Here is a 23,140-nt window from a genome sequence, read left to right as displayed (position 1 = left end):
TTCCTGCTGACAACTGTATTCTTTTTTTTTTAAACCACATTATTATGTTCTGAAGAGGAATATTGATGTAGAAACCTATGAATTTTTTTAGGCTTCATAGCTGATACTCTGATGTCTCTGTAGAAATTTGTGTTTTCTTCTCAGCCTCAATTTATTTTCCGTTACTAATATATGACTTGGATTTACTCAAAAAAACAAGTGTGGTGCGATGCAGACATGTGACCATTTCAGTAGTCCAGGTGAATCCAAAGCTGACCTTGGTTCTGTACAAGAGAATTATGTTAACCTACGGGTGTTTCCGGCCCAGGTTCCTTGTTCCTCATGGTGGCTAAATCTGTTCTTAGCCAATAAAAGGAGTATCAATGGTGTATCATTTCCTGAGGTAAAGAATTATTGAATTATCATTCTCATTTCTCCACCCTCCCCCTGTGTGTGTGTGTGTGTGTGTGTGTGTGTGTGTGTGTGTGTGTGTGTATGTGTGTGTGTGTGTGTGTGTAAGCCAGAGAGGTCAACTTTGGGTATTGTTCCACGGTAGCCATCTGTTTTGTTTTTTAACTTTAAAAAGTTTTATTATTTTTAATGATGTGTCTGTGTGCAGTGACTAGAGGTGCCTGTGTCAAATCCCTTGGAGCTGATCTTATAGGTGGTTGTGAACTGTTTGATGTGGGTGTGGGTGCTGGGAACCAAACTTGGGCTTTTGAAATGAGATCTCTCACTACTCTGATCTCACCTACTAGATGGGACAGGGATCTATCCATCAGTCTCCACTTTCCTAGTGTAAGCATATAATGCTAAGTCCAGTTCTGGGCCTCGCTCCAGCATCCCAGAGTAGATTCCAGTGGTATCTAGTGGCCCATCAAGCTGATTACAGTAAATAAATAAGTGAACAGGAAACAAATGAACATCGGGTCTGAGGCTCAGACACAACTCCTTGTGCCTGTGTGGTAAGTCTCTTCTCACTTATCTTGATGGCGGTCTTGAGTTAGTTTTTCCCCAAACAGAACCAGAAGTGCGTATTATTACATTAATGGGGAGTAAAGACTCAGGAAGCAGGATTGGGGACCAACAGAACTAACTAAGAGAAAGAAAGAAACAGTATGAGGATGCTACAACATCCTGGACTCTCTGAGGGGGCGGGGGGCGGGGCGCTGCAGCATCCGGGTCTCCCTGGGTAGAGGGCGCTGCAGCATCCGGGTCTCCCTGGGCAGGGCGGTGCGGCAGCATCTGGATCTCCTCTGGGTACGGGACACTGCTCCACTGCGGATACAACTTTCTGAAAGGCTGTGGAAACTCAGTCACTTATGACAGTGCCTCCAGGGACAAAAAGGGCAATAGCTGGTTCACTAGTGCCGATCCCCAGGGGATTTAACTCCTCTCCCCTTCCAGGCTGCATGTGCTGGAGTGCGTGAGCCACAGAAAGGAAACCCCAGAGCAGGAGGCAAGAAACAGTCACGTTGCCAAGGTGTATGCAGGGCTGGCATACATTAGACTTAAGAACCTGGGAAGTGTCTGGCTCCGCAGGAAAGCTCAAACAGGGTCATGGAATATTCTTTTTGGATGGAATGGCAATTCTTGTCTCCAGGAATGATAGAGCAATGCCTAACTTAAAATGGGTATTTGTTGTTATTTTTCCCCTCCTTTTTGATCTTATTGTAAAAGAAAGTTGTTTTATTATCCTTTAATCATCTGTTCCTAGTGTACAGAAACGCATATTTACCTTATGTCCTGCATCATTCCCGGACTCCTTTCCTGGCCTTCATAGGTTTATGGGTTTGTTTGTTTGTTTTTTAGGGTTTGAATTCTTTAGGTGTCTGCATCTAAGATCATGCCATTTGCAAAGAGAAATAGCTTTAGTTATCTGTCAGAGATTTGACTTTAAGAAGTGAAAAGGTAGGTTCCCCCATGCCATGCTGAACAACTTTTAAGTAGTTGGATAGCAGCGCCCCTTGGAAACTGTGCTACTTAAGGGAGTCGAGTGTTTTCCCACACTGCCAGAGTCATCACTGAAGTGCAAGGTTTTTTAGAACCAGCACAAGTGGGAGAAATCTGGCTTCTCACCAGATCAGGATCCCATGGCTTCTGCTAGAGGAGACCGTGGGTGACCAGGAACTCTGTGGAGAACTTACTTCTTTGCCCCAAGCTTCACCTGAGGGACCGTCCTTCATGGTAACACATGCCACTTCCCCCTTGGGATTCTGCAGTCACCTGAGTGAATGCCTACCACCCAGGCTGAGAGGAGCGAGGAGCAGTAGCTCTCTCCTGTATGCCTTAAGGAAGCTTCCAGTCGGAGCTCATTTCTGGGCCTCGCTGCAGCCTCTGAGTGGAACAGCAGTGGCATCCAGTGGCCCATCAGACTAATCACAGTTGGAGCCCTTCCCCACCCGCAGGCAGGAATCTTTTCCTTTTTTTGCCTGGTCAGGCAATGGGCCAGGCTCATTCATGATGAACCATCTGGGATTGCTTGAATTGCTCAATTCAGCATCCGAACCAGCGCGTGACTGGTGAGCAGCCGAGATACCAGCTGGACAGAGGCCCCGAGTCCACCAGGAGCTCCCCAAAGCCCATGGTTGAGGTTCATGTGTCAATTCTTTTATTTATTTATTTTTCTATTCTAGAAATAATGATAGAAATTCATGATGTGTTGGTGTTTAATGACACCTGTGTGAGATGGCAAATAAGTCCAGAGAGAGTGAACGCCAGGATCGTGTACTTGGTAAGCAAAGGGAGGTGCTTTACCTTGCAAATGCAGAAATGGAAATATGAGCCAAAAGAACTTGCCTATAGGCGCTTCACTTCCCCTCCCCCATTTTCCCTCCTCCTTCCCCACCACCCACCATCTCCTTCCTTTCCTTCTGCTGGCTCCTCTTCCTTCCTTCAGTCACACAAAGTGAAACCATATTTGTTTGCAAATGTATAGTAACAAGCTACAGATAGTGTAACTCATGAAACAGCACACAGTTAATTACTTGGTATAAGCTGGTGTAGACTCTTGCTTGAATATGCAAGTCTCCGTTCCTTGGCACATCTTCTTAAACAGAGATTCTTGAAAACACACATCAACGTTTCAGTTAGAGCCAACACAAAGGCCAAGACAAGGTTAGAAGATGCTTTCAACCTCCATTCATTTAGAAAAGAATTGTTTTCTCTAGCAGGCCGTGAACACTGTTATCACGCAGGTGACCATGGTGGAAGGCAAACCAATGATGCTTCTATAACTAGGAAAACACCAACTAAACCACACTGTTTAGTGCTGCTATCTTCCAGCTATACGGTTTCAATGAGAAATATGAAGGTTCTTAGTCAGTCTAATTGTTTTCTGGTTCTATTGCCCTGTTTTAAAAAATGGGTGGGATTTTTGAGCTATACACATATTTCACATCTAGCATGTATGCCATCTGACCAGGTATGAGTGTGGGACTGGCATTTCTGTTTGGCATTCTCTTTATTGCTCGTTTCCAAGCACTTGTGCTTTCCTGCCCCAGAGAAGGCTGGACGCACGTGCTGATTTGGCAGGAGAACTTCCTTTTATTGTTGATCTTTTGTGGTCAGAAGAGCCATGAATTCTCACTTCTGTCTCAGCTTAGGTCTCATTGGTTCCTGGGATGATTAGGCCTGGTCCTCAGGTACCTGATGGCAGAGCAGGCCCTCTCTCTCCTCCGTGGTTATTCAACTCCGGGGTTACATAGTATCTAAGATGGGACCCTCAGAGAAACAGCGCTCAGCACCATAAAGCCTCCGTTATTCTGACTGGAGTCATGGTGGATTCTCTTGTCTTTCCTCTTCTAAAGATACGCGTTGAAAGACAGCAGCCGGATGCTGCGGAATCAGTTTATGAGGAGACAGTCAATGTGACCACAGACAGCAGAACCCCAGAAGTGTGCCTGCACCTCCAACAAGGAACCAATTACACCATAAGCATTTCTGCAGCCCCTCCCAGGCGCTCTGTGCCCGCCATCCTTGGCTTCCAGACCCCTGGTAGGTAAAGGGAAAGAGGCATTTCCTCCTGGGGAGTCCTGAGCACAGATGTGGAGAACCAAGAGGGGAGGGGATTTCTGTTGGTGTGGGCAGAGGGATGAAGCTACTCCGTGGGTAGAGCCAGAGTAGGCGTAGTAGGAAAAATTCTTATTCTGTTGAGGTCCAGCTGAATGGCGCTGGCAACTGTTTCTCAGCTGAGTCCTTGGAGACAAGTGGTGGTAGCAGAAGGAACATTAGATGATGATGTCATGGGTTTCCAGATCTACAAGAGATAGAGGATCTTACAGCTTATATTTGCTAGAAAGCCCAACAGCCCTTTCTTTCCTTTGCTTAAGAAAGAGGAGGAACAGAGGAGCTGAAGGGTGGCTTCTTATTTACTATGAACTGGTCTGGCTGCTGAATCGGCTAACAGTGGTTACGCGGGAGCAGGAGGCAGCCCGAGGGTGCAGAGGGGTCCATATTGGTTGAATGGGGGAGTGGACCCAGAGGAGCATTAAGAAGTAGGAGCAGGAGCCAGATGTTGTAGTGCATGCCTTTAATCCTCGCACTCTGTAGTCAAGTGGGTTTCTGTGAGTTCGAGGGCAGCCTCATCTATAAAGAAAGTTCCAGGCCAGTCAGGGCTGCTTAGTGAAACCATGTCTAAAAGAAAAAAGAGAAAGAGGAATAGGGGCTGGGATGATGGCTCAGCTCAGTTAGTAAAGTGCTGGGCACGTAGCATAAAGACCTGAGTTTGGATGCCCAGCACCTGTGTTCAAAGCCCTGAATAGTCAGTCATGTATCTGAAATCTCAGCGCTGGCAGACAGGATGCCTGGGGCTTGCTGGCCAGCCAGTGAGTTCCAGGCTCAGTGAGAGACCTTTTGTTAAACATAAATAATTCAGGGCACCCAGAGTTGACCTCTGGCTCCTCTGCACACACATGCACCCTAGACACACGCAACCATACACACATATAAACACATGCATGTACAAAAACAGGCTTGTATGCGAAAAGTAGGAATAGATCACTGCATATAATTTATGGGATTTAAAAAATATTCCATAATCAGAGTGAGTTGTGTGAACTTTATGCTCAGGCTGGTGCAGCAAGCACTTTGCCAACAATGCTGCCTGCACAGCTCACATGGGTTCTGTTTTGCAGAGACTTCAGGACCAGAGAGTCAGCTTAGTAGACAGTACTTACTCTGCTTGCAGAGGGTCCGTCCACAGTACCCACGTGGCAGCTCACAACACTGTAACCCCAGTTCTGGGGAAGCCCATGTCCTATTGTGACCTCTATGGTCACTGTCATACACGTGCATGCACACACATACACACTAAAAACAAAAACAAAAAAATTTAAAAGAGGATTTATATTTAATAATACTTTAAAGATAAACTTTGAGTGGCAGTGGTGACATTTATTATTTGTAACTAGTTGTTTGATGTTCCATTAAGAAAAGCCACCTCAGGGGACTGGAGAAATGGCTCAGCAGTTAAGAGCACTGACTGATCTTCCAGAGGTCCTGAGTTCAATTCCCAGAAACCACATGGTGGCTCACAACCATCTGTAATGGGATCTGATTCCCTTTTCTGGTGTATCTGAAGACAGCTATAGTGTACTCATATACATAAAATAAATAAATCTTTTAAAAAAAAAGAAAGAGAAGAGAAGAGAAAAGAAAAGAAAAGAAAAGAAAAGAAAAGAAAAGAAAAGAAAAGGAAAGGAAAGAAAAGAGAAAAGAGAAAAGAGAAAAGAAGCCGGGCAGTGGTGGCACATGCCTTTAAGCCCAGCACGTGGGAGGCAGAGGCAGGCGGATTTCTGAGTTCGAGGCCAGCCTGGTCTACAAAGTGAGTTCCAGGACAGCCAGGGCTATACAGAGAAACCCTGTCTCAAAAAAACGAAAAAAAAAGGAAAAAGAAAAAGAAAAAGAAAAGAAAAGCTACCTTAGATATTGCTGTCACCATGCAGGAGATGACAACCTACCATCAGGCAGAAATAATAAGACAGTTTTCCTATTGAGATAGTATAAGGCCACTATGACGTTAGGCCTCTTAGGAGTTTTTAATGAATAAAACTTATTTTACTTTAGGTATATAATGTGAGGGAAAAAAGATAAGAAATTGCTCTGTAACTAAGGAAACTGTAGTGGATGACCTCCTGTGGGCTTCCAGGGATACACCCGCCTCTTGAAGAGGTCATTAAAGGCCTTGAAACACATCTGCTGCTGAGTCAGAAAGACAGCGTTCTTACATGTATCTGACTACCTCTCAAGTGTCTGTCCCACCAGGAAAAAAATGTGATCTTTGGAATCAGACAGACCCGATATTTTCTTGGCTCTGAGAGAGCCGTGGTGTGGAAGGTGCAGGGAAGGACGTTGGATTTAAGGAAAATTTATTTTCAAGATACAATGGAGGCAGCAGTCTGCATTAAGGTCTTGTGAGCCTCTGAATCAAATTTGTCTTTGAAGAATTTCTTATGAGTGGTTTCGTGTTCATTGATGCTGTTTATTAATATTTTCCAGATTTTGGAGTTTGGGATCCAAACTAAAATCAAGCTAATGCATAAGGAGCATAAGGCATAACTGAGGCTGGGTGTCATGTCTGCACCTCTCTGTTGTGTAGGCAGTTTAAATGGAAACAGGTTACGTTTGCAAGTTAGCCTAGTGAGGACTGGGGTTTATATGGAGTCACACTGGCTGGAAGCAGAATATGTTCGACCTTGGCTCCAGTCATACCATACACTATACAGACCTTTTATACACACACACACACACACACACACACACACACACACACACACACACACACACAATTGTGACTGCTCTGGGAAAGTCTGCATCATTCTGGAATGCAGATTTGCTCATAGAATCACTAAGTTTCGCCCTTTTAGGAAGTTGGTTTGTTGACACCTTTTGTCAGTTTCTTCCATGACTTTTGTCAGCCCATGTTTTCTAGAATTTCTTTAATGTGTATGGGGGTTAAGGGTGGAGCGCCTGCCTGCTTGTCTGTGTGTTTGTGTGTGAGGGCTGAAGGCTGATCCTGACCGTTCCTCTATGTCCCATCTTTCTGTTGTGTTTGAGACTGAGCACTAGGTAGCCCTAGGAACTCATTACACAGTCAAGGCTGGCCTTAAACTGGCTGAGACCCTCCTGCTGGGATGAAGGCAGGTACTGCTCCACTTAACCACCAACCCCGGGTGTCTTTTTATTCTCTTTTCCAGAGAATGATCTCTTGCTTTCTAAACTGTATTTTCCTTTTTCTTCCTAGTTAAATCCATTTAATTTTTATTATTTCCTTTCCACACTTTTCTTAAGTTGATTTTATTGATACATTTGTAAACGTGTGTGTGTGTGTGTGTGTGTGTGTGTGTGTGTGTGTGTGTTTTTGAGACATGGTCTCATGTAGCCCAGGCTATCTTCAGACTTACTATGTAGCTGATGCTAGCCTTGAACTGATCCTCCTGCCTCCACCTCACTAGTGATGGGATCGTAGATGTGTCACCATACCCAGAACACTTTACAGTTTTGTAACTGTGTGCAAAATTCAACACATTCTCACATTTTTCTGTGTAATAATAGAAGTCCTGGAGGCTTCCCTCTCCCTTGCAGATTTAAGTTTTGACAGAATTTCGGAGATGCTGTCAATTTCTCTCTTCTTCTTTGCTCTTAAGGTGTGACTTAATTGCTATGCTGATTTTCTTTTGGCTTAAATAGTTATTTTAAAATGTGCTAATACATGTTCTCTTTGTTCTCCCTTTCATCAATTGTACAATTGCTGTGCTGATTTCCCCGTTTAAGAATTAATTAGAACTGTATCACATCACCCAATTAGCGTGATAGATATGCAGGTATACATACATGTCTTAGTTAGGGTTTTATTGCTGTGAAGAGACATCAAGACCTTGGCACCTCTTCTAAAGGAGAATACTTATCTAGGACTTGCTTACAGTTCAGAGGTTTAGTCCATTATCATCATGGCCGCACACAGGCAGATATGGTGCTGGAGAGGATGCTGAGTTCTACATCCAGGTCTCCAGGAAGCAGCAGGTAGAGAGAGTGAGCCACTGAGCCTGGCTTGGACTTCTGAAACCTCAAAGCATTTGTTCCCTTCCCCCTCCTCCCTTCCCCCTCCTCCCTTCCCCCTCCTCCCTTCCCCCTCCTCTCTTCACCCTTCTTCCTTCACCCTCCTCCCTTCACCAGAGTCACAATTCCTTCAACAAGGCCACACCTCCAATAATACCACTCCCTAAGAGTCTCTGGGGACCATTTTCATTTAAACCACCACAATTCATGCATGCATAATTAAATTAGTATATGTAGTTACCCGTTTTCTTATGACACTTCATCCATAGTTTGTTTGGGGTTTGTTTATTTGTTACTCATCTCCTGTTTCTTCCTCTGATCTCCTTGCCCCGCCTCCAGCCTTAAAAGAAAGGTTTATTTGCTTTTATTTTGTACGTTGGATCCTCTGGAGTTGGAGTTACAGAAGGCTGTGCGGCTTCTGATGGAAATCCCTTAGAAGAGCGGCAAGGACTCTTAGCAGCTGGATTAATCTGTTCAGCCTTTTCTTTTTAATAATTACACTTTAATGTTAATTACTTCTGGTCTTATTCCGTTTTAACTTTGAGGACTTATTGGCACCTTGTGGAGGTCAGGCTGTCAGCAGATGCTCGGATGAGAGTGATCTCTGTCTCACCGCACGTTATTAGATCAAGAGAGACTTGAGTTGTGTAGCTGTCCATTTTTCTCCTTTTCTTCTGTCGAGGCTAATTGGTTTCTCCTGCATGATTTGATGCCAGGGTTTTCAATATTCCTGACACATGGATGGATTCTCTCACTAACAGCAAATGGCTTGCTCTGTCTGCCCCACGTCGTTTGCCTTACTTTACCTTCTTGGGTGCAGTACTGACTTCCTCAATTTCTTTGTGCTTTTGTGTTGGCGTAACACACTGTTAGCTATCCTCACAGGCTGACTGGATGAGGCTGCCGTCACAGCTCTGGAAGTCAGAACACATAGAAACTTCCTGGGGAAAGGCTGGTATTTGAGTGGATAAGCAAACAGGCTTCCATTACTGCTTCCTGGGTGGTAGATTCCTTTCCAGCATTTTCTTTTTTTTTTTTTTTTTAATGTCACATTCCTGTGTCTTTCTTTTTATTGGTTCCACAAGTTTCTGTTTTCAGTGAGTCAGACAATACAGATCTTGGTTTTCTTCTACAGTTGGCCGAATCTTTAAAAGAACCTATTTGGGTGTGTGCCTCTCTGATTACCAGCTCACTGTGTTGGCTTCTGAGGAAGGAAGGCCGAGCTGTCCGCCCATGTATTTCTTACTCTCCTTCCCTTGGGCTGTTGACCTGGTCGGCCTGGCGCTTTAGTTTTGTTTCCTGATGCTTGTAGCAATGTTTTCTGCAACCATTTAACCTGAGGTGTGTGGGTTTTCATCAGTGCAGTGTTAACTGCCAGTCTTTCTAAGCTCACTTCTCTGTTTCTCCTTACATTTCTGCTCCCTGTCTAGAAGACGGTTTCTATCTTTTCTCACTGTGGAAATGGGGTCCTTTCTGAGCCCACAATTATCTGAGAGTGTTTTTTGTTGCTTTCCCTGTGAATAAAGGTTTGAGTGGAGATTAAATCTTGAATGTAAGAATTCTGTAAACAGATCGAGTTGTCTTTGGGACTTAATGCCTTAATGGAAGGTAAGGGGGAGGAGGCACTGGACAGTCAACCTTGGGTCTCTCACAAGCTAAGCTTAGGCTCCAGCATCCAGCCACGACGCAAGCTCCCCTGCCCCATTTCTAATCCTATAAGGCAATCTGAGTTTCAGTGTGGATACCAAAAAAGCTCCCTTCAGCAGTAGAGCTATGCCTTTAGTCATCTGTTCATACACACGGTGTTGTCTGGTGACATCGTCAGTGTCTGACCTGGTTGCAGGTCAACAGTGAAGGGACCCTCTCATGAAGCTTCAGTGTGTGGGATGGAAACACTGTGCACTTGATCAGTCTTCCTAGGGCCCTGGGGGATTTTGATCTGTCCACACTTTAGGAATAATTTCCTTCATCAAATCTCCATCTCGGTTTGTTGCTTCTTCCACCCCACCCCCACTCTTTTCCTCCAATACACCTAGGTGGAACCAACTCCCTGCTCTTTCTCTCATGTCCTTTACCCTCTGCCTCCTGGGAATGTGTTCCATGCCTACTGTAAATGTGTGTGTGTGTGTGTGTGTGTGTGTCTATGTGTGTGTGTCTGTGTGTGTGTGTCTCTGTATGTGTGTGTCTGTGCGTGTGGAAGTGTGTGTATGCTCGAGTGCATGTCTACAATGTACTGTAAGTTCTGTTGTGCACTTTCCTCTCCTCTGTGTGTGGGGAATCTCATTTTGTGTATTTTTACCTGGTCTACAGAGTGAATTCCAGGACAGCCAGGGATACACAGAGAAACCCTGTCTCGAAAAACTAACAAACAAACAAAAAAAAAATTATTGAAAGTAACAAACTTTGAACTGCTTAATCTTATTATCATATTGCTTTTTTTAAAAAAAACACAGCAAACAAAACCCCTGGTCCCTGTACACACGCCTCCCTCTCCTTCCCTTAGTGTGAAAGGATTATTTCATAGGCTTCTAGCCGACTTAGCCTGGGAAACAGAGCTCTGAGCTAGACTGTCTAGACTGGTGCTTCCTCATAAGGTGGATGTCACACCCTCTGGCCTCACTCTTCATTGGAATATTCATGTGTTTACCTCTGACCTCTCAGGGAAGGACTCTCCAATGGTTGTGTGGGCCGGCCTTCTTTGAGAAGCAACGGTGGGGAAGCCCACCTCCCCTTAGTTTCTGAGAAGCTTGTTCTGTTGACTTGTGAAGCTGTTGGCCTTGGGCCAGCTCTGCTGTGCCTGGCTTCCTGGTGGCACCAGGCTACTGAAGCAGCAGAGTTGAGCTGTCCTGTCAACCCAGGGATTTGTTGCAGGGAGCTCTCTGGTCCTGAGCTCTCCACTTAGACTATCTTCCTTGTTGCTGATCTCCAGAGTGCTAAGGAATGACTATGGGCGCTAGCAATAGTAGCTAATACACCTTTTGTCTTGGCTGCCTCTCAGAATTGCCAAGTCACCGCCACCCAAAGTGTGCCCGATCTCAGGTGATCTCCAAAGCTCAGCAAGGCTGGGCCTGGCTAGTACTTAGATGGGTGGATGACCTTTGAAACACACCCCACAGATGTCCACACAGCATTTAGAGGTGCTGTCTGTGGGGTTCTGACGTGCAGTTAGATTTGGGGACTGACTGTGCCTCTGCAGAGATGATCATTACAGACTTGTCTTTTGATGTCTGGCTTCCTCCACAGCTCAAGTTCTCTAGTCCTCCCTTTGAATTTGGAGACAGTGTTCCCTTGCTTGGAAGGCAGGCTGGATAGCTGCTCTGAGCCTCCCCACAGCCTGGTCGCTTTTACAGTGTGCTAAGTAGATGTCCTCATGTGTCTGCCTTGTGTATGGCAACCAACCTTTCCTTCCAACCCAGATGCAAATTTTGACCCATTTCTAGTTATTCTCAGTCACTTCTGTCAGGAGTGGGTGCAGGAAGTAGAAGCCAGACGCCTTCGTTCCCAGCACTGTCTTCCTCTGTACTCAGTCTGTGATGGCTATACCACACAAAAATTGTCTCCAGTGGGAACTCGCAGACAGCAGCTCTGCTTGTCTTCTGTCTGGGTACGGTCATAGACATTATGTGCTGTTTCTTCTGTACATTTCATACATGGATATATTTGCCGTTCCTCAAAATCCTATGGCTGCCACTCCCCCCACCGCCCCCCATATCCTTGTGAAAACTTTAAACACTGTGAAGATAAAGGAGAAATGACAGGCCTTTGAATTCTTAGAGCCGTATTTTCACATTTTCCCGTTATACTCATGGATATTGTTTCTCAGCTAATTGCCTTGTGCTACATATGTTAGCGATATTGAAAATGCTTTGGGCAATCCTGATTTTTAGTGGAATAATTTTCCATTATCATGAATAGTTAGGTGACACAGATTTGTATGGGAGACTTACATATTAAACATGATTGTAAAACAGAGACTCCCTGACAGAGGTTTGAACTTTTGTTTGGGGCTTTGGATGTAGCTCAGAGGGGAGAGTGGTTGGGACTTGTAAACTTGTTGAGTTCCATCACCAACATCATAGAAAGAAAAACAAGGGCTGGAAAGATGGCTCAGCGATTAAGAGCACCGACTGCTCTTCAGAGGGTCCTGAGTTCAAATCCCAGCAACCACATGGTGGCTCACAACCATCCTGAATGAGATCTGACTTCCTCTTCTGGCATGTCTGAAGACAGCTATGATGTACTTACATTAAATAAATAAATAAATAAATAAATAAATCTTTTATAAAAAGAAAGAAAGGAAGAAAGAAAGACAGACAAACAAACCACCCTTTTTCATTGGTAGAAAAGATAAAAGTTTATTTGTTAGGACATTTGCTTTTCCTTAGAAATTGCTTTGTTACCCCAGACTGGAGGGGGGTTCCTTAATTCATCCTGTTGAACCCCTTCTTTTGGCAGCATTTAAAAAAATAAAGGACTGAAGGGATGTTCCCCCACAGGGGGATGACTTTTTCCATACAGTGGCCGGAACAAGCCTGCCTCCCGGTTGTTAATGACCTTAGCTGAGCTCTAAGCAGCTGGAGGAGCTCTATCTGCTCTGAGAGCAGCAGACGGTCTCTCCAGCCTTTCCATCCATTTTCCAGTCATTTTCTGTTGGAAAGCACCCGCCCTGAGGCCCTAACCCATGGAGTTTTATGTACCATTTCCCTCATTCTCAAGGTGTCTGTCCACAGATACGCTTCAGGACATTTTATTATGGCCCATCCAAGTCACGCTGACTGTCTACAAAGGTCACAGCTTTATGGCAACATTTCCATATCTCACTCAGTTCTCCCATCTGCCCGTGATGTAAGAAAGTAAGCTGGATATGTTGATTTCACAAATGAGAAAAGTCAGGTTTAGAAGAAACCCGTCTGAACCTTATTGGCCAAGTTTATACAACTCAGGAGTTTTTCTGGGTGTAGTGGCGTATGTCCATAATTCCAGGACCCAGGAGGCTGAGGAAGAAGGATTATGAGTAAGAGGCTAGCCCAGGTTACATAGCAAGTTGAAGGAGGCCTGGGCTACGGAGCGAAATCCTGTCTCAAAAATCAAAACCAGTGCTGGAGAGACTCGGTGGTTAGGAGCTTGGGTTTAGATCCTGGCACTCACTCACCTGGCAGCTCACAACCATGTGTAACTCTAGTTTCCACAGATCTGATGCTCTCGTCTGGCCTCCAAGGGCAGCAGGCAGGCATATGGTACAGAGACAAAGCACTCATAAAATGAAAATAAAGAAATCTTAAAAAACAAAACCCCAAACAAATGAAAAACTGTAGTTCAGTTGGTAAAGAGCTTACTGAGTAAGCATGAGGGTGCGGTCCATCCCTGTAACCATGGAAACCTCCCAGGAGCAAGGGTGCCTTGGAAAACTCCCAGGATCAATAGTGGTGCACACCTGTAATCCTAGCACTGGGGAGGCAGAGACAGGAGGACTTGCTGCCCAAATAGACTAGCAGAATCAGTGGACTCCAGATTCAATGAGAGACCCTGCCTCAAAGAATAAGGTGGAGAGCAATTGAGAACACACAGAGAGAGAAAGAAAGAACACACACACACACACACACACACACTGAGGGAGAGAGAGACAGGCACACATACAAACACATGTGCATACACAGACACACAGACACACATGCACATACACATGCTCGTACACTCAGGGACACACACACACTTTTAGACAAAAACAAACTGTAGAGCGAGTACTTGAACTTAAGTGTGTGAAACCAAATCTAAGCGTGTGCTCTTTGTGTTAAATACCCTACCGGCCTTTGACAATGTCCCAGCTGCACTTATAGCCAACCACGATCTATCTGCTTGGTGATGCGACCTTTTTATATGTTCTCTTGTCTTCTAGAAGATGATCTCTTAGAAGATGACGGACTTTTCAATATCTCAGTATTTAATGAAACTTGTTTGACGTTGAGCAGGCACTCTAGGCAAGTTGGATCAGAACAAATGTACCAAGTAAGATGACGCCTTATTCTTATCTCTTACAGAATTAGTTATTCAAAACACACGAGTGATTCATCCCTTCTCTGGGCATGCCTTATTCGCTCCTTCAGCTTCTCTCTTGCTCTTAACCCCTGAATGAAATCTTATTAAATACATCTTTTTCATGACCTGTGACTCTGCTTCTCAGAGCATGCACCCATGCCCTGGGGTGTGTCCTAGCAGCAAGCCTATGTTAAAATATCTTTAGTAAACTCCCAGCTCGACAATATATGCAGGCTCTCTGCAATGGAAGATCCAGGATACGTAAAGACTCCTAATAGGGCGACTGTCTGCACTGTTGGCGACTGCTCTTTCTAGGAATGGGTGCGTGTTACACTGTTGCAGGGAGAAACTAAGTTGATGAAGGGTCTGTGAACTTGATGACTTCTATCGCTTTCTTGCCTACAGTTGCACACTTACATGTTAAGACATTTATCTTAGTTTGCCTTCAGATGCACATACTGGGTGTACATTTCCAAGAAGCTCATTTAGCTTTAGTTTCCTTCCCTACCCAAACTCAAATCAAAAGCAAATTTAAGAAGGAACCTGGATTTACTTTGGTGTCATTTTTCGTGCCTAGAAACTCAGGCTGAGGTGTGTGGCAGGTCCGGTGGGCAAGAGGAGGTGGCGGTAGCCCGAGCCCGAATGGAAGTAGATGCTGATGGAAATGGTGCTAAGATATTTGCATATGCCTTTGACAAAAACCGAGGAAAGGGCTCAGGCAGGCTTCTGCATGAGCTGCTGTGGGACTGGCACAGGGGAGGTGTGGCTCCCGGGTTTCAGGTGGTTTATCTCAATGCTGTGACTGTGGACAATCACTTGGACAACCTGCCGCTGGTACCATGGGGCTGGCGACCCAAAGCTGAAGAGACCTCCAGCAAAAAGCTTATACTGGCTTGCAATCCAGCAGCTTCCCACAGACCCTATAGAAGAACATTTCCCTGTCTTGAATGTGACCCAGTACTATAATGCCAATGGGGATGTGGTGGAAGAGGAAGAAAATTCCTGTACCTACTATGAATGTCATTCTCCTCCTTGTATGGTGATTGAAAAGCAGCTTTGAGAGTTCAACATCTGTGGGGGTTGCCCGGTGGCTTGATACTGTGGCTTTCAGTGCCAGCAGAAGGACCGGCCTGGCCACAAGAAGCACTGTCGGGAGAGGAAGTGTCCCTTCCAGCACAAGCTTGAGCCAGAACGATGATGATGACAGGCTGAAGAGCTGCCACTGCTGCAGGTTCAAAGTTTCCAGCTCGTCATGAGCACAGCGGAAGACAGACTGCCAGTTGAACCCGGAGGTGCCCAAGAAGCCAGCAGTGGATCCTGAGCAGCTGCCATGCGACGTCACAGCAACAAGCAGCCTGTGGGGACAGTGCCCCTCCAGTTTTCACCTCCAGCAGAGACAACAGGGAGGCTCCCTAGGACCTGTCTCATTATTTATATATTAATATGTTTGTAAACTCATGTACAGTTTTTTTGGAGGGGGGAGGGTTAGCAACTTCAAATAGAATTATTTGTTGTAGTCCTCAAAAAAAAAATAGGAGAGAGAGAGAGGGAGAGAGAGAGAGGAATTCAGGCCGAGTGTGATAAAGTGAAAATCAGTTATTTATTCCATAAATATTTAGCAAAAGAATATCATATATTATGACCCAAGAGTTTCAAGTCAAACAAATACCAATTTACAAATAAACAGCAACTGTAATGAGATACTATGAATTTTTACATTTGACAAAAATGTAAAAATAATGGGATGGGTGTGTGTGTGCGCGCGTGCATGCATGCATTTACTTCTAAGTATAATTTTTTAAATATTTACTTATGCTTTACCTTAATGTGCATGCTTTGTCTGCATGTTCGTATGTGCACCGTGTATGTGCCTTATGTTCATGGAGGCCAGGAGTAGAGTGTGGCGTTCCAGATGGTTGTGAGTCACTGTATCCATGCTGGGAATCGAACCCAGGTCCTCTTTAAGAGCCAGTGCTCTTAACTGCTGAGCCACCTCTCCACTTCTCCCCAACAAGGTGTAATTTTTAAGAAGCAAACCCCACATCAATCGTATCATAGAAAACGTGTAGGGATTAGCTGAAGTGGGGGTGAAGAGGGGAGGTGTGGGCAAAGAGGAGCAGGGAGGTAAGGAGGAAGTGAAAATCCTAATCAGGGCTGGACGGTGAGAAAGAGCCCTAGAAAAGAGACACATTCAAGGACCCAAATGGTTTATTCTATGATAGTACTGAAGGAGTTCTGTTAAAGCTAGCCAAACACTTGGTTAAGAAAACCAGTGATTCTTGGGGCTGGGAAGACCGTTCAGTTAGTAATGTACTTGCCACCCTAAGTGTGAGGCATTGAGTTTGGACCCCATCCCCACCTAAAGAGCCAGGTACCGTGCTGTGTGCCAAGTCAAGAGGATTCCTTTGGCTGCTGACTAGCCAGGCTAGCTGAATCTGTGAGCTCAGGGTTCAGTGAGAAGACATCCAGCCTCAGGCATCTATGCACACATACACACCCTAAAACGACTGAAGAGTTAAATGGAAAAAATAAACTGAACTTTTAATATGTTAAGGATCCATTTATGTAATACATGGGATATAGTTACGTCCACTGGAGAAAAGTGAGCACTCAAAAGCTGTCCGCATGTGAGAATATACACACTGTTCATATCACATGTGAATACATTATCCTTTATCAGCAAGTGGTCCAGGAGAGCAGGGTACCATGAGATCTTGTGCCCAGCTCCCCTGGTAATGCTTTCTAGACCCTGAAGCCTGACTGTGGCATTGGACAGCTGGAACCATGTGGAGGACATTCATAGCCTTGAGTGTAAGGGACTCAAGTTTTGCTGATCTCTCTCTGAGGGTGCCTAAACTATCCAAGAGAGTCAGAAGGCTTGGGTGAGAGTTGAACCTTATGAGCCAGTTAGTTATCCAGTCTTGGATGATCTGTGAGGATGGTTCGTTCAGTGATTGAAAGTAATGGTGGAGGGTGGAGAGCCAACGATGGGAGCTTCATTAAACTCAGTTTCACCAGATAAACTGTACTGGTTGATAACGTTTGATCATAGTACCCTGGGATCTGTCCTGCACTTCCCCTGTGACTCGCTTCCTCTGTGACTCACTGTTGCTTGAGCGGTGTGATTCAGATCGCAGTATGTGGGATGCCTCCACTCATCAGCTTTGACCAGCTCTGATGGGAAGGAAGACGCAAGAGAAACCACATCGCACTTTCAAAGCATGGCCTGGGATAGTTCTCATAATGCTAAGTACCCCGCACAGTGGGGCTTCTCTATGGAGTCCTCAGGATGAACAAAACCGAAAGAATTTTTGCCCAGTAGCTTCGGTGCAGTCTCTTTCATTTGAGTGGGCACAAGGGATTGCTCTAGAACCGCCTGCCGTCTTGTTATTCCCTGTCCGTCGTTGGTTATGCAATTCAATCTTAGTCCTACACCTGCCTGAGAGGAAAACTGGGTAGGACAGGTGCAGGAGCTTTGCTGTCTTTAAGGTAATCCTACAAAGATTAGCAGAAGGAGATTTCTTGACAGTCTAGGAATCTGGCAGCCAGCAGGAAGCTAACGCAGCACTCTCTTTCCGTCTGACAGGTGGAGGTTCTGGGTCAGAGGTGGTATCTAGAGAGCTCCTACCATGCTGCTCTCTTTAACTTCACAACAAGAGACCGAGCTCCAGAAGTGTGTTTAGATCTGTACCCCGCTACTGATTACACGATAAACATCACCCTTCTGAGACCCACTGAGCCGCGCTCCGCACAAATAACCATAACAACCTCAGTGACAGGTAGGCACGGATGCCTTTCCAGTTTGTTCCTGGGGATAACACATTAGGTACGAGGGTTCATCGGCACAATGAGGGGAGCACAGAGGATGGGGTCAAGAGCCCTGCGTTCTACTTCTAATAAACTGCCAGCTTTGTCTGGTATTCCTGATGCTTGAATCTTACCAATCAGTCCTTCTGTACAATGTTTTGACTTCTCGAGGAGATTCCAGAAAAGGAGACTACATAGAGATTCCAGGCAACTTTAGAGTGGGAATTCTGTAAGGCTTCTGTCTCTCGTTTCAAATTCAAAATGGCTCTCTATCTCCTTCCTTAATGTCTGTTTGACAAGTTGGCTCACTGTGCAGCTGTGTTTGTTCCTTTAGATTCATGAAGCCCCATATATTTCATTTATGCAATTTACATTGCATCCTTATGTTTTTGCATACTTGGGAAATTATATATTTTCAAACGCATGGTTCTTTCCCACAGCCTCAAGGGCTGTCCTGAAGGTCCCTGCATTTACCATTTTGCTGAGATGTTAGCCACACCTTCACCTCCTTAATTTGTGCTGTCTCTGAACATTGTGGAGGCATCAATGTTAACGGGGAGGACATTCCTCAAAGGAGGAACATCAAATATGTACATTATGCCCACAGCAGCCATTGACACTTGTGGAGGCCCACGCCTGCTGGCCCTGTCCCAGGGGCAGGAACTATGTTATTCTGTCCCTATCAAGGCCATGCTGGACCTGGCAATCTTCCAGAAGACAGAAATGTTATCTCTGCTGCACTGGGCACTGGCTGAATCCAGGGGGTTCACAGCTGGGCCATCCAGGAGCATGGCCCCATGTAAAGAATAAGCTGTTACTTCTGTTTCAGGATGAGATGAACTAGAGTGCGTTGGCCTTAGAGGAGGCATAAGGTCCCTTCCTCCCTCCCTCTCCTAACTGGAAGCTGGGGTCTGTCTGTCTCAGCTTCTGAGGGTTAGAAAAGTGACTGAGCCCAGGATCCAAAATGGGGAGAGCGGCAGCCCTATGTCCCAGATTGTTCATTGGCTGAGCCTTTGTGTCCAAGGTCTATGAGAGTGATTTGGACGGAGTCCAAGTTCCAGCCTATAGAAGAGGACAGAAATTTCTCCAGGATTTTTAAAACCCCTATTTTTGTGCTAGATCAGTGATTTGGCTTCCCCCTTCTGCATGATGGTATATTAAAAACTGTTTCATGCTCACCAGTCTCTTGGATTTTTTATTACTGTGTTTGCAGCAGTCTGACTCACAGTAGGGGTATAATGACGCCCCTTGGTGCTCCTTAGAAACGCCTCCTTTGTGGATTTTCCTGGAAGCCATATAGAGGCCAGCGATGTTAACTACACAGCTCCCAGCTAGTGCTAAGGAGCACGGGGTCTTTAGCGTTCCCTCTCTCCCTCCCTGCCTCCCACCCTTTCTCCTTTCTTCTTTTCCTTAGAGAACCCACTCACTCAGGACTTCACACAAACTGGGCAAGCATTCTCCCACTGGGCCACGATGCCAGGGTCCCTTCTACCATTTCTTCACTTCTCTGGGCTTAGCAGTGAAGTTTCAGGGTTTCCTCTCTGGAGGAGCTGCAAAATGAAGGGCCTGCTCCTCTCTGGTCAGGACCCCACCCCCTACCCCCTAACCCCCACCCCATTTCCTGTTCACTTTCGCTTCTAGCAGGCCAGTTTGGCAGGCAGTATGACTTTTGCACAGGAGACTGTAACGCTCAAGACATTAGTGCATTTCTGTCCATCTCACCAAGTGTGGGATGACCAGGAGAGGTATTAGGCACAGGTTCACGGGTTCCATCCCAGAAGTTCTGAGTCAGTATGCACAGGTGCTCACTCAGGGTCTACCCACCTGATTCTGCCAGTCCACTTGGGTAGTATTGTTTTAGCCACACACAACTTAGCTACTCCTGGCCAATTACAATGTCCATGCAGGCAGAGATATGAGAAGGGAGGGAGGAAGGAAGTTAGAGAGGAAAAAAAGGAGAGATAGCTAAAATAATTCTATAGTTCATATCCAAGATGCTAATGTGCTAAAACTTGATCTGATCGATACATTTTTCCTAATAATCAAATACCCACTTCCTCTATTCCTGCATTCTTGACTTAGAGACCCTGCATGCGCTGTATAACCTGTTCAGGCACTCTCTTCATCATATTAGGTTCCAGCCAGTGTATGCACTTTTTGTAGTGAGAAACCAAATCTTAATTTTCCTTGCCACGTGGGATTACACAGGATTAATAGGCAAAGTATTGTCTTTACTGTTGTGGGCAACTCCCAGAATGACCCTCAGCACAGATTAGAGTGTGGTCATTTTAGAGAAGATTTAAATACAATGGGGTTATCCAGCTGGTCTTAGGCTGAGCCGCAGACAGCAGTGGGCAGATAACCTATTACCTACTTCTTGGAGGCCGGGGCTACATGAAGTACCGCAGGCTGCAGAGATCAGCATACTGCAACGTGTTTGCTCAGTAACCCGTGACACACGAACTCTGTGCAACAGGAAATGTGACCCAAGGAATGGAGCTTCCTGTCCATCGGGTCTGGTATTTACTGTTCCTTGAGGCTGAATGAGCGGTGAATTGTCTTTGCTTTTGTGGACTATGGCAAGGAAGTGACCACCACCCTTCGCCCACTTTAGCAAGGGAAATGACCTTTGTGATGTTGAACACTGGGGGCTTGAATACAAATATCCGTATCATCCCAGGTATCTACATTAGGAAAGCAATTCACAGGGCTTAGTTATATCCTTAGAGTTCATTTATTTCAACATTGGAATTCTGCGATCTGTTTAGCAGACCTGTCAGAAAGGGAGGTGAGACATTGTGGGTAAGATTTTTACCACTTCAGTATTTTCACAAGTGTGTTCTGCCCTCGACATGACGTGGGGATTTCTGATTCCAGGGTGTCCCATCATTGGACAGCTCTTCACAGGAAGTTTGTAGGGCTGTTTTTATATATTGCCTCTGCACATGGGTTGAGTCTGAAGAGACACATTAGAAATGGCTGCTCTCTCTCTCTCTGTAGATCTGGCTTAAGCGAGTGACTTAAGTCACTCTTTTAGGTATGATTGCAGTAATACTGCTTCTTTCAACTTGAGATCTGGTGCATGCTTGAACCAGAGACTGTACCTGAGACCCAAGTCCCCAGGTGACTGGTCTTTGGCACTGGTGAGAAACATCGGCTTCTGATTGGTGGCTGCTGCTTAGCTCTCTAGTGGGAAGCTTCGACCCTGGAGAGCTGAGCCAGGAGAACAATGTGAATCTGCCCAGACAGTGATGGACCTCAATTTGTCTCTGAATAATGTAGTTGCATACCGATAGCCTGAAATCTTTCATGGTAACCAGATACTAAATTTATCCAAAGAAACATTTTCATACTATAACCAAAAACTCTCAACTTTGAACCTTTCACCTCCATAGTTTCTTTAAGTTAAGCTATTTGAAAAATATCTGGATATATCTAGGTAATAGAAATGACCTCACTGTTTATAGAGCAATTATAAAAATCATAGCTTTAATTCAACATGGTAGATTTTTTTTCTTCTTTGAGACAGGGTTTCTCTGTAGCCCTGGCTATCCTGGAACTCACTCTGTAGACCAGGCTGGCCTTGAACTCAGAAATCCGCCTGCCTCTGCCTTCGAAGTGCTGGGACTAAAGGCGTGCGCCACCACGCCCAGCTTGATTTTTTTTTTTAATCATTCTTTTTGGCAGTATCTGGATAACATCGATATCTTTCTTTAGGCTGCTTCTAATCAGGGACCAGAAGACCCCCTCCCATGGATGCTTAGGACCATGCTTATTTCTCTTAAGCAGGGTTAGGCATGTTTGTAGCACAAGCTTGATAAGAATTCAGGAACATTAAAGAAACAACAGCTGACATTCTTTCCAGGGAATGAAGCTATAGAAGTGTATTTCTAACCTTCTCATCTCACCAAGAAGTGCTTCCTTTAGCCCTCTGTCCTTTCTGTTTACTTCCTTGAGTGGGGCGTGCAGGGGCGGGGGGATGGGATGAGAATTCTTCTTTTATCCTTAAAATGTAATTGTATTTGGAGAAGTTTTGAGATTATTCTGAGTCAGCCTTCTTAGGTACCTAGAATATCCTTTTAATATTTATATTCAAGTGTGTTTTGATTTTTGTAATATTATCTTGAACTATACTTTTAAATATTATGTCTCCAACGTACCCCCTCTTGGTACACCCTGGTTATGCATATGTTGGACCGTTTGCCTATATTTCAGTTTTAACCTTTTGTGCTTTTGTTTTTTTATAGATCTCATTTTAGGATAGGCCTTTAATTCCAGCTCTTGGAGGCAGAGGCAGGCAGATGTCTGTGAGTTCGAGGCTAGCCTCTACATAGTGAGTTCCAGACCAGCCAGGACTATATAGTCAGACCCTGACTTGAAAAAAAAAAATCTCATTTTACTGTTACATTTTCTCTACTATTTTTATTAAATTTTATTCAAATCTATTCTTTCATAGACATCAAGAAATTCAGCCTTTATTTCTAACACCGGTTTGTCCTTCTCTTTCATTTTTTTTCTGAGTTCAGACACTTCTCTTTCAGTCCCTTTCTGCTTTATGCCCATTTCTGTTCTTAGTTAATTTTCTGACTGGAGATATTTTTCTTCCTATCCTCAAACGATTATTTATTGTGGTTTTTTTCCCCTCCCCTCATTTGTGGATTTCCAAAACGATAGTGTGCCTAAGCTGCAAGGTTTTGTTCATAGAACCTTGTTTTTGAGCGGACTCTGCGGTTGTCTATGGAGTCACGGCCCGCCGCGGTAGCTAACGAGATTCCCGGGTTCAGAGCGCCCTCTTCCGTCAAGGGGTGAAGTGCAGTTGCTGTAAAGAAGCATTTCTTTTCTGTTTTGTACTTGGTTGAGCATGAAATCTTCTGTTCTAGTTTAGGGTTTTCTGCTCCGTGGGATCTTGCACTAAGTTTCTTCCTGTCGACACTTACACTCCCAGGACACTCCCAAGTGTATGCGCTTCTTTCTTCTTTGCCTTTTCTTTGCCAGGAACAGTGACTTCCGCAGCTGCTCCCCAACGCCTTGATATGTCCTACCTATCTTTTCTCTGTAGCCAAGGCTGTGGTCACTCTGGTCTGTCCCCATGTTTTCACACTGAAAATGGCATTTCTCTCTCTCTCTCTCCCTCTCTCTCTCTCTCTCTCTCTCTCTGAAGGTCTCTAGCTCCCTGCCTGCTACACAGCTCTCTGCACAAACACTCATAGGAAGTTGAGAGAAAGTGGCTGGAATTTGATACTTTGTTTGTTTGTTCGTT

The 23,140-nt window shown here is 45.0% G+C and overlaps 1 protein-coding gene and 1 pseudogene across 10 annotated transcripts in view; both read left to right on the top strand.

Annotated features, from left to right (window-relative positions):
* Susd1 (sushi domain containing 1) overlaps positions 1–23,140 on the top strand; it is a 125,668-nt gene that overhangs the window by 56,296 nt on the left and 46,232 nt on the right. For 5 of the 10 annotated variants that reach the window (XR_390338.4, XM_006538143.4, XM_006538142.4 and 2 more), the window contains 4 exons: positions 2,616–2,713; positions 3,789–3,975; positions 13,934–14,043; positions 17,660–17,852. The exons of 1 other annotated variant lie outside the window; for it this stretch is intronic. Coding sequence is in view for 6 of the 9 variants with exons in the window: in XM_006538143.4 (XP_006538206.1) it covers positions 2,616–2,713; positions 3,789–3,975; positions 13,934–14,043; positions 17,660–17,852 (588 nt within the window). In the remaining 3 variants the exon portion in view is untranslated. The remainder of the gene's footprint in view (positions 1–2,615; positions 2,714–3,788; positions 3,976–13,933; positions 14,044–17,659; positions 17,853–23,140) is intronic. 4 more of the 10 variants (XR_001784175.2, XR_003954993.1, XM_006538141.4 and 1 more) reach the window with 3 other exon arrangements.
* Gm12527 (predicted gene 12527) lies at positions 14,710–15,468 on the top strand (annotated as a pseudogene).

The sequence above is a fragment of the Mus musculus genome, chromosome 4 (genome assembly GCF_000001635.26).
Source record: "Mus musculus strain C57BL/6J chromosome 4, GRCm38.p6 C57BL/6J".
Lineage (NCBI taxonomy): Eukaryota > Metazoa > Chordata > Mammalia > Rodentia > Muridae > Mus > Mus musculus.
Note: the sequence above shows the minus strand (reverse complement) of the source record. Positions and strands in the feature narration are given on the sequence as shown.